Source organism: Lynx rufus, unplaced genomic scaffold (genome assembly GCF_022079265.1).
Source record: "Lynx rufus isolate CCGP_SWC_20201006 ecotype Redwood Valley unplaced genomic scaffold, mLynRuf1.p SCAF_9, whole genome shotgun sequence".
Taxonomy (NCBI): Eukaryota; Metazoa; Chordata; class Mammalia; order Carnivora; family Felidae; genus Lynx; species Lynx rufus.
In genome coordinates this window covers 53,651,386-53,670,760 of record NW_025814897.1, presented here as the reverse complement: position 1 = coordinate 53,670,760, position 19,375 = coordinate 53,651,386, and the positions used below count along the sequence as shown (strand labels likewise).

The 19,375-nt window shown below is 50.0% G+C and overlaps 1 protein-coding gene across 1 annotated transcript in view; it reads right to left on the bottom strand.

The window, feature by feature from the left end:
- Positions 1 to 19,375, bottom strand: part of TENM4 (teneurin transmembrane protein 4) — a 383,504-nt gene that overhangs the window by 219,059 nt on the left and 145,070 nt on the right. Inside the window, exon 3 of the mRNA XM_047071426.1 lies at positions 9,918 to 10,173. Within this exon, the coding sequence (XP_046927382.1) occupies positions 9,918 to 10,173 (256 nt within the window). The remainder of the gene's footprint in view (positions 1 to 9,917; positions 10,174 to 19,375) is intronic.

Here is a 19,375-nt window from a genome sequence, read left to right as displayed (position 1 = left end):
CAAGGAAGGTGTATCCCCATTTTACAGGTGAGGAAACTGAGATGTGGAGAGGTAACAGGATTTGCCAAGGTTACCAGCTGGCAAGGTTCTATGCAGGAATTTGAGCTCAGGTTTTCTGTTTCCAAAGACTGTGCTTTCTCTACTATACATAGAAAGTAGAAAGATGTATACTTTCTATACATCTGTTCAAACAATAGCAAGAGACACTTGGCTAGTCCAAAGAAAAAAGAGTGATAAGCATTTGGGGCCATTTTCTTCTCAAGCAGTGGTGCTCAAACTCGAGTAAGCATCAGAATCGCCTGGAGAGCTGTGCTTTGCCGAGGCCCACCCCAGAGATTCGGAGTCGGAAGATGGAGGCGGGGCCTGAGAATCTGCATTTCTCACAAACCCCCAGGTTGATGCTGACAATATTTAAAGTGTCACGGTCCTTTAGCAGAGCAGGGACCTCGGTGATGGCTGAATGGTGAGGATGGTGCCCCTCAGAAGACAGATGGGGCGTCGTGTCTTTTGTTCCCCCCATGTACACTGAGGGCAATGCATTTTGTGACAGCACCCATTTCTAATGCAGAATGGAGACAGACACACTTGCCCTCTGGGTCTCCATCGTGCCTGCTGACTGGCCTCATTCATACTGGAGTGTGCTGGATCCTGTTTCCTGATATTTTCACGCACTGCTCTCCCCTCACTTACAAACCGTGTAGTGCACAGTTTTAAACAAGCCGGTGATGGCTTCAGCCTACCGTATGCACCTCAAGGAAGGACTTGAGGGCCGAGAGCTAACTTTTGGGTTTGGCCCTGCGAGAGACCTTCCTGCTGACTTTGACCAGGCCTTGAGTACCAGAGAACCCAAATTCAAGTCCCTTTTCTGCCGCTTTCTTGCTGTGTGACTGTGTAAAAATTTCAACCTCTTCCAATCCTATACTTCATCTGTAAAATGGGGATAAGAATACTAAGTTCACAAAGTTGATGTAGGACCAAATGAGTAAGTTGGAAGTATCTGTAAGGGCTAAACACACATCATAGAAGTTCTAATGCCAATTTAGGTATTAGTACTAATTTACATAACATTAGCACGAACACTAACAAATATTCTAGAAGTACTAATGCTAATCTGCCCTACATCTACCATAGCTTATCCACTGTTCTAGAACTCTGTATCTAACGTAAATGTTAGTCCCCACGTTACAATGTCAGCACTATCATTTTTGCTTTGTAGGCTGGCAAATCAAAGATCAGAGATGTAACTTTCTGAAGGTCCTATCACGGAGTAAGCAAGCGGCAGAGCTGGAAGAGAACCCAGGTTTGTCTGATCCCACAGCTCACAAGCCTGTGTCACCGCCTTGCCTGTGGGTTTGCCCCCCGGGCCAGGCTTACATACCAAATGAGGAGGGGCTGTTGACACTTTCATTAGCACCCTCGGGGACAGTGGGAACACAAGGCAACACAGTTTAGCAGCCGGAGCCACTGAGAACTGCCATGGTGGTGGGGACCTCCCCTTTGAGAGAGTCCTGAGCTGTCTGGGCCCAGCAGCCTGGGTACCAGGCTGTTCTGGTTGTGTTCATGGCCCCCGGGGCCTCCCACAGGGTCTGAGAGGAACTACAGGGGTGCAGAAGTCCTTCAGAGTGGCCTCATTTCTGCCCCCACCCTCCACAGGTGGTCTCCTCATGGGAGGCCTCTTGTGATGAGGGAAGGCACAGAGACTCTGCGGTCAAAGAGGTCCCAGCTCCGTCATTCACCGGCCATGAGGTGGTGAGTCTATCTCTCTCAGCACTCATAAACTGGGATAATCACTCTCCTTAGAGAAGCTAAAGTATAATTTAGATCATGCTACTTCTCTACTCACAACCTTCCAACGGTTTCATAAGAATAAAACCATGGTCCTTACTAGAGTATACAACGTCTGGCCCCCTGCTACCTCTCCAATATCATTTTTTGTGCTACAGATACCCTGGCCTCCATGCTGCTACTCCAACCAGCTAAAGCCTTTGCTGTCATTTGCCTGAATCATCTTCCCCCAAATATCTGCATGGGCCTTTCCTTCCCTTCTCATGGCTAACTGTAATAGTTCCCGTCCTGCTCTTTCTAATTACCCCTGGCCCCTAGCACTGCTTTAGTTTTCCCCATTGGACTAGACACACGCACGTATGTGCGCGCACACACACACGCACACACACACACACACACACACACACACACACGTGTTTTTTTTCCTATTGCAATTTAAGTTCCGTAAGGGTAGAAATCTTACCTGCCTTGTTCTCTGCCATGTGCCCAGAGTCTACAAGAGCGCCTGGTACACAGAAGGCACTCCATAAATATTTGCTGAAGACCGTGAACGATGGGGTATACAAAGGGAGGCGCCCCTGGCATACTGCAGGCACACAGTTGGTGTTTAATTGAGGGGAGCACAGGTGGTGTTTTATTATTATTTCCCTCATTCCCTGTAGTTCAGGAGGGAATTTCCAGTCTTTCTACAGTCCCTATGGCCCAGCCTGAGCAGGCCCTAGCCACTTCTGCCCAGAGGCCCAGGACGAGCTCTTGGTGCCTCCCTGGGGCCAGCAGCTGGCTGCATGGTATGCTTCTGCGTACATCTGGGAGTCTGGCTTGCATCGCTAGGCTAGGACTGGGCTCTCAGAGAGTCAAACGTGTACCTTAAAGCCCATCCAAAATAAATATATTCAGGAAAAAAAAGACAAAAAGGATAAAAATTGAAATGTTAATAGTGAGATTTTCCAGTGTCTGGATCAAGAGTGGTTTTTATTTCTACTTCTATAATTTAAGAAAAGAGAGCAATTATCTCTCAAACGTGCAGATCTGTTAGGACAGGGGAAGAGGCAGTATACTGGAACAAAGGGTTTCTGGAGTGAGACTATGCCAGATTCCCTGAAAGAGCTTTCCACGTTGGCGCTAACTCAGACGTTAGCCATTTAGATCACTCGGGAATTTGGGGGGACGCTAGCACCTGCTGAAAATACTGCCAGTTTAGAATGCTACTGCTGACTTGAAATGCCCCTATTCTGTGCTTCTGAAACTTAGTTCTGAGTCGATGAGGCCTCATTTGATTGGTGAGGAAATTGAGACCCAGAGAGACATGTGTCCTGCTCATATGCACAGAGCAACTTAGTGGCAGAGCTGAAACTAAAGCCGAGGTGTCTGGGCTCCTAGTTCGAGGCTCCTCCCCAGATTTCCTGCCCATTTCCTGCTCCCAACTCTGAGATTCCAGTTCTTCCGGAAAACAAAAGTTACAAGGCTCTCCTAATGAAGGCCCATGCTGCCGAGGCCTCCTTAAATCACAGTCCTGCCTGGTCTCCAGCTCACTGCTGTTGGGAACTCGGGTGTGGACACTAGATTCATCGGACCCGCACACCGGTGGGTATTGTTACCTCATTTTAACAAATATGGAAACTGAGGCCCAGATTGGATGAGTGACTGCCCAAGGTCACACAGCAACTGAAAGGTAGAGCTGGGACTGAAAACCACATTCCTCCAACCTCACTGCCTCCAGCTGCCTCTCAGGAGAGAGTTGCTGAGTACCCGGAGAGGGGATGTAGTGAAGTGCATTCTGCTCTCACAGCTCTCCTTGCAGTGGGGAGGGGACCGCCTCCCCTCTACGCCTGAGAGGAGGCCTCGGGCAAGTCTCTGAGCTGCCTGCAGAGATTCTAGTTCTGGCCCAGGGCAGGCAGAGCTCACCTTCGAGGACAGAACAAACAGCTTTTGGGAAGGACGTGGCCGGAAAGTCACAGTGGCCAGGTCTTCAGACTGCCTTGCTCAACAGCTCATCTCACCTCGAGCCCGCGAGTCCTGGCCATGCTTCACCCACAAAGCCCTGGGGCAGCCACCCAGCAGAACAGGACATTCTGCTACATGCTATACTAGCTGTCCAGCTACATTCTGCAGCTGACACCCCCAAGGTGTGCAGGGCGTCAGAGATTTGGCCAAGGCCCCATAAAGACTTTGTGATAGAGCCAGCATTTAACAAATGAATGAACAAAAGCAACAAAAAATGAACCGGGTCTTCCAGGTCACAGTGATCCTTCTGAAAGGCCAATTCCATAAGGTTACTCTCCTATTTCAAAGATGTTCGTAACTACTCACCCCACTTCTGCCACCCTCAGGCCCCATACCCACCTCTTCTTCCTATAACTCAAGGCCCTCCATTGCCGACTCTCATTTACATGCATTTCCATGAGGCCCATGCGCTCCCGTGTCCCCCAACTCTTAGCCATCTCTCCAAGATACGAAGCTCTCTCAGCTCTGTGCTTTTGCACAGCTGTCCCTCACCCGAGAATTCCTTTCTCCCCTGCAATCTCCTCCCGATGCAGGTCCAAATAATCAGGAGGGCAGCACTGGAGAGCAGCTAGGTCCTCTGGAGCCAGCTGGCCGGGGTGTGGATCCTGGCCCTGCCACTTGCTGGCTGTGTTTCCTTACGCAAGTTACTTCACTTTCCTGTCTTCAGATTCTTCATCTCTAAAGTGGAGATGATAATAAGACTACCTACCTGTGCACAGCAGTTACCATAGCAGTCCTGACTGAGGTTTTCCGGAGGGTTCCCACCATTAACTGACGAGCGGCTGACTCACTGTGTCTAAACTACGTGTACAAACAATATGGTTTATGCCAAACACCTGCTTTCCTTCTGGGTGTCTGAATTTGGGCCTTTGCCAGGCATAAGGTGCCTGTGTGACCAGTTCCCAATAAAAATCCTAGGTGCTGAGTCTCTTACGTGCTTCCCTCTAAGGAGCCCCAGTAAGGGCCCCATGAGTGTTTGGTGTGACTGCTCCTTGATGCCCCCATACAGAGGGAGCCACACTCTCCTCTCTGCTAAGACCACCCCCCAAGTCAGAGCACTATCCAAAGTGCCATCTTCATTCATTCATTTATGGGTCTGGCTTCCTCCTAAGACCATGAGCTTCTTCTAAGATAGTGGCTCTGTTTTCTGCATGCCTGGGACCAAATCATCAAATGACAGGGACAACTGTCCACCCCAATTTCCTGCAATGCTCAGGAGTTGGCCTGGCCCACTAGAAGGTGCTGTGCGCTATTCTGGGAACTATACCAAGCCTGGGTTGGAGACCACCAGGATGTCCTCCCATCCCTGAGGGGTAGACGGGGCTATTCCCCTAATTGAGCATGACCACACAACGGGCCTCAGGCTCCCAAACCAGGCCTGGGATCAGATGAGCTAGAGCAGGGGTCTGGCAGCCTCGTGCTCTGGCTTCCCCTTCATCTGACAGGAGCCTGACAGGCTATTAATCAGACAATCCCTATGAAATCAATTAAGCATTTGACGCTACAGAGCGTGAACGAAGTGGACCAGGGTACAGTGGACCCTGAACACATGGATCCCACCAGAATGGACCACAGATGCACCAGCAGACCTCAAAGCAACATGTGACCCCCAGCTCTGGGAATCACAGGGAGGCCTGGTCTCCCCTTGGGGACTCCGTTAACCCTCGGAGGGTGCTAGAGGCAGTGGGTTAACCGAGTCCTCCCTCTCACTTGCCCTCCTGCCTTGGTCTCCAGCATGAAATCTAACCCCCTCCTGCTTATTCTGTCAGCTGTTATGCTGTTTTCTCAGCTATTTACTTTTGACTCTCAACATAGACTCAGTGCGACAATTACAGAAGGGCCTGTGACTGTTCCTCTGGCATCATGGGGCTCTCCATTCGGGTGTCGCTTGGTTAAAGGCTGTTGGCTACAACCGCCTCAACTAGGCCCTGCTCCCTTGGGCTTTCGGGCCTCCGCTCAGGTGTGCCTCCCTCACACCCCCTTCTTCTTGGCTCCACCTGGGGACTCCTGCCTGCTCTTCGACAGTCAGCCCCACAGCACCAGGTTCCCTGGGAAGCCTTCCTTTTCCCCACTCAAGTTAGGTATAACATTTCATTCACTGTTCCATTGTTCATTCATTTAACCTGCGTGTTAATATTTTTCCAGTAGCCATGATGTGGCAAGCCCTGTGCTGCCCACTGAAAATCTGGAGGCAATTAAAACACAGATGCCTGGTATGTGCCTCCATCACAGCAGTTGCCCTAGTGCAAGAGTCTGTTCTCTTAGACATATTGCCCACTGGGCACACAGTAGGCATTCGGTGACTATTTCCTGAGTAACAAGCACTACATGGTAAGCAGTTGAGCACTTACTGCGTGCCAAGACATTTTCAGACCTGATCATATGTAATTGCTATCACAGCCTCAGGAGGCACTACAGGGGGTTAGAAGTGGCCGAAAATCCTTTGGCACTCTCCCCTTGGGAAGTCCCTCTCCTTGAAGCTGGCTGGCCTAGGACTGCTCTGACCAACAGAACAATGGCAGGAGGGACACTATGCCACTGCAGACCAAGCCTTTAGAAGGATCGGCGACTTCTGTCTCAGTGCCATGGAGCTCTGAGCCACCGAGTATGAAGTCCACTCCTTGCTGGGAAGACTGGGAGGAGAAGCCCTGAGACCACATTAGAGGGTGAGGGTCCGCTGAGCCCAGCTACCCAGCCTTCTTCTCCAAGACTCAGGCATGCGAGTCAAGCCACTTGGCTCCTTCAGATTGCCCAGCTAACAGCTAATACCACTGACCGACCCTAGGTCAGGAAGACCCAGCTCTTCCTGAACTCCCGACTCACACTGTGAAGTCTAATCAACTGGTAGAGTTTGACAGTCATTTGTTATGCAGCAATAGAGAATCAGAACAGGAAGTTACTAAGATTTTCTCCCTTTTAGAGATGAAGAAATTTAAGGTCTAGGACCACAGCCAGTGAGCGACAGGGTGGGGATGTGGGCATAGGATCTGCCTGGCCCTAAAACCTGTGCTATGAACAACTAGCTTCAGTGAAAGGACCATCGCTTATGTACTCAGAGCACTGGGGCCAAACTTCCTTCTCCTAAGTGGAGAAAAAGGTGCAATCTCCTATTTCCTCTCAACTCTTCGGGTGAGCAGGAGTTCAATAAATATTTTTTCAAGACTTTTTTCTTTACAGGGTTGATATGGGAAGATGATGTATATGAAAAAACATGGGAAATCATTTTTATAGTGTGTCTTTTAATGCCAGGCACCATGCTTTATGTTTCTTATGTGATTCACTTCCTTCCAGTCGGAGAGGCCTGAGTTCTTAGCCCAATTTACACAGGCAAATCGAGGGTCAGGGATGTTCATGAACTTGCTGGGACAGTAACTGTTAAAGCCAAGACAGGAATCCAAGTCCTCTGACTGTAAATTCTGTGCTATTCCTATCTTACCACGCTGGTCAAAATTATCTGCAGTTCTATCTGCCAGATGGGGCACCAACCCCTCTTCAACCTTGTTGGTTTTGTGCCATCAACCAGGAAAGGTCAGTATTAAGGCCCAGAATTCTGAATGTGTTACCGGCTGTATTAGGCATGTCTCCCGGTTTTAGACCATCTTTAGATGCACAAAACTCTGGGGTAACAGAGGAGACCTACCTCAAACATTTCATCTGGGTCTTTAAGAGTAAGTAGGACTTTGCAAGACCAAGAAGTAAGAAGGAGGGCAGCTCTGGCGGACAACTGTACGAGAGCATGTGCAAAGGCACAGAGGCATGAAAGGGGTGGGCATCTTGGGGAAGACTGATAAACACACACACACACACACTCATACATATATCAGATGTTATATACATATATCTGTATAGATTTACATAAAATAGCATATATGAATATGTATATGCTGGCATGTTAACGATGGTTACGTTTGGTGGTAGATAGAAGTGATTTTCTTTTATTTCCGAAGTGTGATAAAGTAGAAGGAAGGACAAAGAAAACCAAGTTCCGTGTGGTTTGTACAATGGACGTGGGAGGACAGAGGGTCAGAAAGGCAGGTGTCGGCTGGCTGATGAGGCAAGAGAGGTCAGCTGGGACCACTCTACCAGGAAAATGCCCTGCTGCTGGTCCTCTATCTTCCTTTCCCCTGAAAAACCCAGAGAACCACCTACTTTGATACTAAGGGATAAAAATGAACATCCAACCAGAGGGAGTGGCTACTGTGTTCCATGCAGAGAATCAGAACCATCGATTATTTGCTGACTTCTTTCAGCCATGTGCAATCATTCAATAAGCCCACGGGAACTAATGGGGATCTGATTAAGCTACCCTGGGTGGGATGGCATATGATCATCCAGCTCTGTCACTGATGAGAGCCAAGGAGGCATGTCAGGAAAACTCACACGTGATTTTAGAGGAGGTCAACAAAAACAATATTAATTAAGAGACTGGGGGTGGGGCGAGCTGGGCTGTATCTCTAAGAGATTTGCTTTTGGAAAAGCGATTCTACAGGAGTAAAAGGGCACAAAAGGATGTTGATTTTCTTTCACTGGATCCCACAGGCTCAACGTGCAGATGTCATAATGCCAGATAGAGTCAGATGGGTACATGTTCCATGTGTAAACTAATTTCACCTCTTTAGGTGTGGGATGACTTCTGTCCTCTTCACAGATAAAGAACAGGAGTTTGAGAAAATAAAATCTATGTTTCCCCACTACTTAGGGTAGAAGATGAAGAGGTTCTAATTGTGCTAGACTGGGACACTTCATCTTTAGAGAAAGTAGGGAAAGGCTATGTCCCCCAAAGTCAACAGAGGGGTAAGAATTATGGGTAAATCTTTTTTTTAATTATTTTTTTATTTAAATTCAATTTAGTTAACATATACGGTGGTAAAGATTTCAGGAGTAGAATCCGGCGATTCATCACTTACATACAACACCCAGTGTTCATCCCAACAAGTGCCCTCCTTAATGCCCATCACCCATTTAGCCCATCCCCTCACTCAACACCCCACCAGCCACCCTCAGTTTATCCTCTGTATTTAAGAGTCTCTTAATAGTTTGTCTCTCTGTTTTTAACCTTATTTTTGCTTTTCTTCCGGATTATGGGTAAATCTAATTTTTGTCTTTATATCTTTCTGCATTTTCTCCAGTGAGTTTGTATGCCTGTATCTTAAAAAAAAAAAAAAAACAAACAAAAAAAACAAAACAAAAACAAAAAAACCCCTCATTTTCATTTTGGTAAAATAGTGACTAACCAGAGGGAAGGAGGGCAGCTACAGAACTGATGCTGACTGAAGTCCCTGGAGGGAAGGGAGCATTCTGCAAGACTGGAAGAATGCAGAGGTGGAGAGGTCCAGGCCAGGGGAGACCAGGAGAAGGTGGCTGTGGTGTAGGGAAATAGCATTGCACACTGAGTCAGGCATCCTGGGTTCACATCTTAGACACACATCCACCGTCTATGTGACCTGAACTAGTCACCGAGTCTGATTCTCAGCTTCCAAAACTCCCAAATGGGATCACAAATCACAACAAGCCCTTGGTAAAGTTGTGAGGATTACATCACATTTCAAGTATGAAAGGTCTTGTAACCAAAAGTTGATGGTGTCTCAATGTTAGGGATTATAGGGCTTGGCGAACGGTGAGAAGTCCGTGGGAGGGAAGGAGAGGAGAAAGGACAGGGAGCCTTCCCTGAGCACCCACCACAGGCCAGGCAGGTCCCAGGCCAGGCACAAGGTGACCAAATCACAGTAGGGAAAGGTGGAGATGTGGATCCCAATTAAACACTGATCAGGAGCCTACCCTCTGCCCCCCCCCCCACCCCCGTGACACACTCAGCTCTCCTCTCCTTTTACAACAGACTCCTCCAGCGAGCATCACCCCCACCGCGTAGACAAGGAAAAAGGGCACGCAGGGGCTCATACCTTTGTCAGCGGCAGGCCAGCCCTGGACCCTGCGGCTGCTCGATTAGCAAGAGCCCGCTCTTCCTGCCCCACGCTCATCCCGCCGCCTGGCTCCCCTTCTCGAGGGCGGCCAGAGAGCCGCCTCTCGGAGCTGCTGCCCAACCCCAGCCTCCCGGACCACGGCCTTGGGGGCACACGGAAGGGCCCCTCCGCCCACCCCCGCGGCTCGGCCCCGCCCCTCCCCCGCACCTGGTCTCCAGGGGGATGTTGCTGTTGAGCAGCCAGTTGTCCTGGGCGTGGGCCGGCTCCTGGGCGCCGCCGGCGGGGGGCTCTCCGGAGAGCGAGTGGTCCGTGGGGGCCGGGCTGGGGTTGCTCCTCGGAGTGAAGTTGCCCCGGTTCAGGGAGTTGATGGAGGCCGCGTGGTGCTGGTTGGGCGTGTGCGCGTGCGAGAGCGGCGGCGGCGGCGTCCGGAGCCGCGGGTGGTTCTGCAGGCCGCCCGGGTGATCTAGGGCACAAACACGCGCGGTCAGCGGGGCGCCGGGCCACCGCCACGGCCGGGCCTGGTCCCGAGGCCTACGCGGGAGTGGCCGGGCGGCGACGGGCGCGGCGTGTCCATATGGTGGGGAGACGGTACTTACTGAGTACCTACTATTTTCGGTGCTAGGGACACATCAACCAACAAAACAGACAAAATCCCTGTCCCCTTGGAGCTTAAATTCGAAAAGAGACAATAAACAAGATTAGAAAAAAAAAGTAGCCTCTGACGTCACCCACTTCACATGGTTTCTTTAATACTTAGTGGGTGGTGTTTTACAAGTGTGGTGCAGGACCAGCCCCTTCGATATCACCTGGGAATTTGTTAGAAGAGAAAATTCTGGATCCCTGGCCCAGGCTTATTGAATCATGAACCCTTGGGTGGGCCCCAGCAATCTGATTTCACCAAGTCTCCAGTTGATTCCAATGGATGCTAGAAGTTGAGACAGTATACAATGGTACACAGAAAATGAAACAAACAAGGTAAGGAAAACATATAGTTTACTAAGGTGGTGATAAATCTGAGAACACAGAAAGCCAGGAAAGGGCCTGTGGCCTGGGTATGTGAGGGCTGTGGTGAAATTTTAGGCTAAGTGGTCAGTGATAGCCTGGGGGAGGGATGAATTTTGAGCAAAGGGAATGAGCTGAATTAAAAGCCACCTGGGGGTTATTAAAAACCATCATTAACAGTTACTGAGCACTTACTGTGTGCCAGGCACTATTCTGAGCCCTCTCCATGTTTAAATTCAGCTGATCCTCATGACCCACTAAAGAGCAGGTACTATTTTTATCCTCACTTTACAGACAAGGGAATTAAGATACATCTTTTATTTATTCCTTTCAACTACTCAGAACAATAAGTATTATTATCACCAGATTTATGGATGAAAAATAGATTTCAAGATAAAGCCCACACAGGGTCTGGCAAGCCCTTCAGAGTGTGACCCACCCACCCTGCAGAATCCAACCCTACCTCTCATCATCTTCCTCCCTCTACCCTTGACTCCTACCACACTTTTCCCCCAGAGGCCAAGAGGTCTGCTGCGGCAGTCTAGTGGCTAAAACCTCATTTCTGATGAGGACAGTCCCCAGGAATGTGACTCGTACCCTCTGAAGATGTGCCATGCGGTGCTAGCAGGAATCCCCCTTAATGGGAGGCATTAAGCATGGGAAGCAAAACAGGCAGAAAGCAGACAGCCTTGCACCAGGGAGAAGGTGAGAATAGCAGGGTCATTTGCTTTGTCCAGCTGTCCTCAGGCATCACTTTAATGGAGACGTTTGGAGCCTGAGACAGAAGCCAGCAGCAGAAGCACCCTCCTGGGTTGGCCGAGTGTCCCCCCTACCCTTGGCCTTTCAGGCTGCTGGCTGCGGTCCTCATGGCTCCGAAGTAGTGAGAGGGATTGGACCACTATGTCTGAGGCTTATCAGGAGGCCAGCAGAGAAGGGTGACCTAGCCCTTGCTCCAGGCCTCCCAGCAGGAGTCAACCTCCTTGTGGCATTTTTACCTAACGGATATTTATAGTTGCTGCCACTAGCACTTAACTGTGTACTTTTACAGCCTTAACTTTTCTAATGCCCACAACAACCCCTAGAGGGCAGTATTATTGTCATTCCCATTTTAAGGACAAGGAAGCTGAGGTTTGCAAAACTAATGGGTCCTTTATTTTATTTTGTTTTACTTTTTTTTAAAAATCTTTTAAAGATTTATTTATTTAAAAAAAATTTTTTTTTTCAACGTTTATTTATTTTTGGGACAGAGAGAGACAGAGCATGAACGGGGGAGGGGCAGAGAGAGAGGGAGACACAGAATCAGAAACAGGCTCCAGGCTCTGAGCCATGAGCCCAGAGCCTGACGCGGGGCTTGAACTCACGGACTGCGAGATCGTGACCTGGCTGAAGTCGGACGCTTAACCGACTGCGCCACCCAGGCGCCCCAAGATTTATTTATTTTTGAGAGAGAGTGTGAGCAAGCAAGGGGCAGAGAGAGAGGGGGACAGAAGATCCCAAGTGGGTTCTGCACTGACAGCAGTGAGCCTGATGTGGGGCTTGAACTCACGAACTATGAGCTCATGACCTGAGCTGAAGTTGGATGCTCACCCCACTGAGCCACCCAGGTGCCCCCCCCGCCACTTTTAATTTTAGAGACAGCACAATCGAAGAAGAGGGGCAGAGGGAGAGAGCGAGAGAATCGCAAGCATGCTCCACACTCAGAGCCTAACACAGGGCTTGATCCCACGACCTTGGGATCATGCCCCAAGCTGAAAGCAAGAGTCAGACACTCAACCAACTGGGCCATCCAGGCGTCACACTAAAGGGGTCCTTATTAATCCAAAGCCTGAATTCTGTCTACCAAACCACAGTGCCTTTGCATATAACAGACACCACCCCGACTGTCTCAGTCCATGGCCATAGGCAGAATAAAACCCCTCAGTTCAGACAGCAAGCATATGAGGGCTGGGTCAGAACAGGCTGGTCTGCATGCCTACAGACATCTGCTTTGTGACTAAGTCAGGATGCCAAGCTCTGGCTTGATAAGGCTTTAGAAGCACTGCCAAGAGTCCTGAAACAATGAGATTTTAATGTATAAGACCACTAGTCATATATCTAAAAACGTAACTTCTAGAAGGAAATTCTCCTATGAGGATAAGGAATATCCTGGTCCAAATCCTCTCTGTTTTTTGAAGCTCAGCTCAATTTCCACCTCCTCCAGAAAGTCTTCCTTGATCTACCCTCCCCAAAGTTCTTTTTTCCTTGATTGAACGCTAACAGCAGGTAACCTGGACCATGCAGCTTTTCCTTCTCCCTTACAGCTGGGATACTTATGTCCCCATCTTGCCTCTCCTGGTAGGTATAAAAATCCCTGTCCCCTCTGTGCTGGTGACCACAGGCCCTACAACCAACCAGGTGCTCAGTATAGGCTTATTTAGTAAAATGGCTCTCATGAGTGGCTTGGGCAGTCTATCCAAGAGCATAAACCTAGTGTGGAGGACATCTGTGTGCCAAAAATCAGAGCAGATCACCCTGGGCTGTCTAGACCGTGGGCCTATGTGGCCCTTTACTGACTTACCTGGAGCCAGAGTTCCAGGTGCATCAGCTGGGCTGTTTGTTTCCCTTCCCTCATCCCTTCCATTCTGAGACCACCAGGAAAGGGGACTTTGAGTTTTCCCAGGTTCCCAAGGGAGAAGATCTGTGTTTTGGGACTTATCAGTGGAAGATCACTCACAACCCCCAAAAGAGACATGACCTTCCTAAGGAGCCATTGTCTCCTCTGGTCTGAATGGAGTCTCCTTTCTGCTCCTAAGGCCAGGAGGGAGGATAGATGGCAGGCAGAGAGGGTCCTTCTTTTCTCCCCTTCCCCCCTCTCTCATCTACATTCCCATCTAGACAGAGAAACTTAGAACCAGTTCGTTCATTCAACATTTACTGGGTGCCTATTCTGTGCCAGGTCCTGTACACTGCGTGTTGGGAATGCAATGGTGGATGAGACAGAGATGGCCCAAGAGAGGCCTGACTCCCTGCTGGTTTCTACAAACTGGCTGGGTGGCCTCCAGTAACTCACTTTACCTCCCTCGTCCTTGGTCTGTGAAAGGGTGCACGCATTCCTACGTCACCACTTTCTGGAGGATGAAAAGCAACGGCCCTTGCTCCAGTGCCAAGTACTTGGGCTTCCGCTACTCCCACAGGGAAGGGACCATGTGCCACTCATCTCCATAGCCCCAGTCAATATTTACAGAATGTGGGGGAGAGAACAGCAAATTAGCTAGGTGGACTTCTTGCTCACGCAAGCAATGGCTTCTCTCCTGCTACCTGGGAGTAAGCATTGGTACATTTGCAAAGCTGAGCTGTAAATTTCAATTTACACCCTCTTTTCACAGATACAGCCTCCAAGTATATCTCTGAATCAAGCCCAGATATGAGTCATTTTTACTGTTATACTGCACACCTCTGTTAGTAAAGGCCACTTGCTTATCTGAGTTTTGCAAGCCTGGTTTTCCAGGCAGTATTTTTGCTTCCTACAAGTTCTCGGATATATTTGCAGTTGCTGGTTCCCTCCAACACCTCAGACGCTTTTTTTTTTTCTTCCCACTTTGTATACCACAAAAATCCTGAACATTGACGCCTCCAGGAGCATCTCCCTGAACTGAGACATCATGAGGCTTCTTCAGAGTGCTCTTCCAAATAGTAGGTAATAGGAAGAGACTACGCTTTGATGTCAAACAGCCCTGGGTTCAAGTTTTGGCTTTGCTACTTATAAGCTCTGCGACGTGGATCAAGTTATTTGATTTCTCTGGAGCTTCAGTTTTCTTACCATTAACTGGAGATACTACCCACCTTACAGGGTGGTTACGAGAAGTAAAAGAGATAATGTATGTAAGGTGCTTAGCATAGTGCCTGGAATACAGTAATGAAAAAAAATGGTAACTATTAATTCCACAGTTACCATAAAGGCATGCTGAATGAATAAATTGTAAAGTGCTGACTCATCCCCGTGGTAATCACTGTCCAGCATTTACAACAGGGGTTCCAAGGCAAAAAACCTTGAGAGAAAAAGGGCAAGAACATATCTGATAGAAATGTGGTACGCCTTTATTGCAGCTGGAGCCTATTCTGGACCACCCACTGGCTTCCAGGAGCCCTGGTCTAAGGAGGGTACCTGTGGCTCAACAAGTCAACATGCAGATCAGAAGTGATTAGAATGGCTGCAGCCTGACCCTCAAAGCAAAGTCAGATGAGTGGGGTCTCCATGACTTCCAAGGGCCCCTTTCTGCACCAGATAAGCATGTCAGAACGAATCAAGGTGATGCTCTGTCCTGGGTTCAGGTGCACGCTAAGGTACCCCTTGCCCTAAGCAGAGGGCACTCCAGGTTCAAGTCAATCAGCAACACTAAAGAGCCCTCTGTTGTGCAGAGACCGGAGGGTTTTAAGATGAAGATAAGCCCCAGCCTTGGCAAAGAGCTGGTGTCTACATGCTTGCTGAAGAAACGTGTAAGAACAGAGGTCAGGCGTCTTCCAGATGCGGGCTCCGCCTGGGCTCCGTCTCTGACAAGCACGATTGAGGGCAAGTCACTTAACTTCTCTGAGCCTCTAACTCCTCATCTGTAAAATCAGTCTATAATAGTAACAGTAATAAAAGGAAGAGGAAGAGAAGGAAGAAGGGCTACCACAGACTGAATCCACGGAGATCCCGAGATGAAACAAATATGGTCCCTGACTTTGAGCTGCTCACACTCAGATACTACACAAAATGGCAATGGTGACGACACTGCAGCAGTTAATATTTATTGAGTACTTGCTACGCGACTGGGCCTGTGTTTGACTTATTTAATCCTTCCGATGCCCCTGTAAAGAAGGTACTATTATTACTCCCCATTTTGTAGAGGAGGAAACTAAGGCACAGAAAGGCTGAGTAAGCAGTTTGCCTAAGATTACAAAACCACTGAGTGGTGCAGCCACCATTTGAACCGGGCAGGCTGGCTCCAGGGCCCATGCCGTGAAACACTCTCCTGTACGTATATGAAGTGAGTTGACTCAGGTAAAGAGCTTACGTCAGTCAATGCCTGTCACACAGTGAGCCCCTCCTCAAGCGGCGGCTCCCAGGATTCTCGTTAGCCTTGACCACATTGCCGCTGGAGCTCCATGGAGCACAGAGGCAGCTGCCAGATGGACCGCTGGGGCTGGGGGAGGAGGCTTCAGGAGAAATGACGTGTGACCTGTGTCTAACGGGCACACGTGACGGGTTCAGAGGCCTGAGAGAGAGGCAGTGAGGCCCCCTGGAGCACTTGGATAAGCAGTGTGATGGCTGGGAGGGGCAGCGGCCACAGGCAGGGAGGAGACCCCGAAGGCAGGCCCAGATGGCGGATGCCTACAGGTGCCACATGAAAGAACTCGGCCTTCACTGGGAGGGTGACAGGGTGCCCCAGTGGGCTTTAAGCAAGGGAGTGCCGTGCTCCCTAGTGTTTGAGGAAGGTGTCCAGTGGCCAGGTGGAGGCTTGAGCCAGGCGGGGTGAAACCACGAGCAAGGCCCTGGGTGACAGCCGGATGCCTGCCTGCCAGAGAGGCTCCAGCTGAGTGGGTCATTATTCTTTCATAAGAGCACCCTCACGAGAAAAAGGCATGAACTTCCAGGGCTTTGGCTTGGGCAAGGAATTCGAACGTGTCAACGGCCCTGCGAGCTAAGGCCAGCAGTGGCTCTGCGGAAGGGTGCCGGGCCCGGTGCCCACGCTCCTGCCGTCAGGAGCCCCGAGGTCTCCTTGCTCCAGAATTAACGACGACCTGGCGTGCACTGCACTCGTTCATCGGGTCCTAAAGATTGTCAGACGTGAAAGATGACGGTATTTAATTACCATAAAACACAAAAACTCCAGCTGCCTGCGAATGCCATCAGGAAGAGTTATTTGGCTCCCATTAAAATGCCATCGAGCACCACTAACTCGGGACGGTGATGTAGCCGTGCTGAGAGCTCAGCTAATGAACCTTGGCCTGCACGACCAATTTAGGGAGGCCAGAAAGCTCTTTGTCACCACAGTCGGCAGCCAGGATCTGATGGCCTGACTTCCAGGCTCAGCTCTGCCTCCTTCAAGCTGTATAATCTCAGACAATCTATTTGGCCTGCATTTTAGTTTCTTCACTTGTCAAAGGCACATGAAAGCACCTTGCAAGCTATAGGGTCCTATGTAAGGTTTAGAGACAGAGATCACCAGTATGATCATTACCTTAGCCCAGAAGGAACACGGACTGTGAGGCTCCAGATGAAACCACCGGTTTGAGCACAAGGCTAGTGGCTGAATTTTTTGCCATGTTTCTTCGCTCGTTCGTTCCCTCCCCGAACGGATGCTTTCCGTTCACTTTCACTGCTGTGCTGCTCTTTCTATGTCATGGCCAATGTGCAGTGATTCGAAATGGTACTTGGCCGGAACCCCAGATGGACTCATGGCAGGGAGGGGCCACGGAAGCGGAGACAGAGGACAGGAGCTTTCCCAGGGCTCCCCTTCCAGTTTTCTTGATGAGGGGTAGAAAAGGGTACCCTGAGGTCACCAGGGGGACGTTTATGCTCCTCATTCATGCGGTCAGGGCAGAACTTTGAGTGGACACTCAGACTATTAAAGTGCTTTGTGTTGAGGGGCGCCTGGGTGGCTCAGTTGGTGAAGCATCTGACTCCGGCTCAAGGTCGTGATCTCACGTCTCGTGAGTTCGAGCCCTGCATCGGGCTCTGTCGCTGACAGTGCAGAGCCTGCTTGGGATTCTCTGTCTCTCCCTCTCTCTCTCTGCCCCTCCCCTGCTTGCACTCTGTCTCTCTCTCTCAAAATAAATAAATAAACTTAAATAAAGTGCTTTGTGTTGAGATGTGGTGATGCGGAGACAGAATAGGACTGGAGCACAAGCCTCACCGTGGGTGGCAGTGGTTTTCCACCGGCAGTGTCTGGAAGGGAGTGTTTTCGGGTTGCGATGATGACTGGGGAGCACAGCTGGCATTTGGTGGGAGGGACCAGGAAAGCTGGCGCGTGCAGGGCAGGCGACCCAGTGACCCTGAGGGGCGTGTAGTGCAGTCAGCACTCAGTGTAGTCCTCGCTAGCGAGCATGGGTAAACAGCCACTACAAGACGTTATTCTTTGTCTGCCTGCTCCACTCTCTTCCCACCTGAGACTACTCTCTGCCCTTCTCCGACACAGGCCTGCAGCACCTGGGCTCCCTTGCCCCACGGCTTCCACAGAGGTGTGGCTAGGTGTTAGCACGACAGGGCACTGGGAGACCGGAGGAGAGGGATGTGGTGACGCCCTCCCCCCATCCTCTGCAGGGCAGCATCTCAGGCACGGACACTGCAGTTCGGTGGTAGAGTGGTCTGGGGAAGCTTCTAGAAAGAACAAGAACTGGGCATGTAAGGAGAGACAGGGTGGAGGTGTATAAAGTGGAGGGACGGGGCATTCGAGCCAGGGGGCCTGGCATGAGCAAAGGCCCGCAGGCTGAGAGACACAGGCTCCTCAAGGCAGCAAGGATGGTGGGGGGACCTGGGCATGCAGAGCGGAGATATGGTGAAAGGGAGCAGAGGGAGAGGCTAGAGCCCACCTGTGAGGGCTGGGGGTCCGGCTGGGGGTCCACCTGGGAGCCTGGAGTCGGAAGGCAGCATTGAGGATACTTAGGGGGCTCACCCTAACTTCTGGCCTTTTAAGGCCAAATGTCAGAGTCGTCACAGGAGTGAACCAGAATCGCCAGGCTTCATTAAAATGTACATCTTATGTACATTTTACATAAATGGACATAAGTGTAATGAGGGATTCCTCATCCAGCAATGAAAGTTCTCCTAGAATGTGAGCGGGGGTGAGTGCACGAAACCCATAGCATCAGGACCTATCTTTCTAAGTGTGTATCAACAGCTTGGCTGGGCCACCATCGAACCTGGAAAAACTATCTCCCAACTTTCACTGGCCCAAACTTCATTCTCGTGCTTGTCCCTGTCGGCCACCAATTGCTCTGTGACCTCGGGCGAGGCACTTCACCTGTCTGAACTCCGGTTTCCCCAACTGACAAACAGGAGGAGGCAGTGGTGGGAGTCCCGTCTCTTTCTAAAATCAAGACTGTATTATTCTTGGCAGATGAGCCTGGGGCCTTTGTTAATGAACAGCTACTTACAAAAGATGTGCACAGCAAGCTGTATATTGGACTGTGCTGTGTGATTAGGCACCAGAGAAGGCAGGGAGATGGAAGAAAGAGAAACAGAGTGCTTCTCTCCTCCCACCCTCTCTTCTTGCTTCCCTGCTTTCCATTCCTTTTGCAACGGTCACTCTCCATAGGCCTTGTGCTTGATAGCAGCCACACAGAGAGCGATGAAAGGCCCTGCCTATAGCATTGGAACAGGCTGGTTGGAAAAGGCCACCTGCAGCCACAGGGGAGATTTTTTTTTCTGGGTGGACGGCTTTCCCCCAACTTAAAGCTGTGTCCACCTCAGGGCAGAACTTGTCCTGGGAAAGCTTTCTGGTCGTCAGGTAAGTTTTCCGTCATTCTACCGTCACCTTCTTACCCTTTTCAAAAATGGTCTGACCCACAAGCTGTTAGGGCAAGTCCCAAATCAATAAGAAACCATATTTTATAGGTAAGATAGGAGCGAGTGGATGCACGCGGGGTGGAATTCAGTTCAACAGGAGTCTGTGTGTGTTGGAGCAGATGAGAAGCTCATG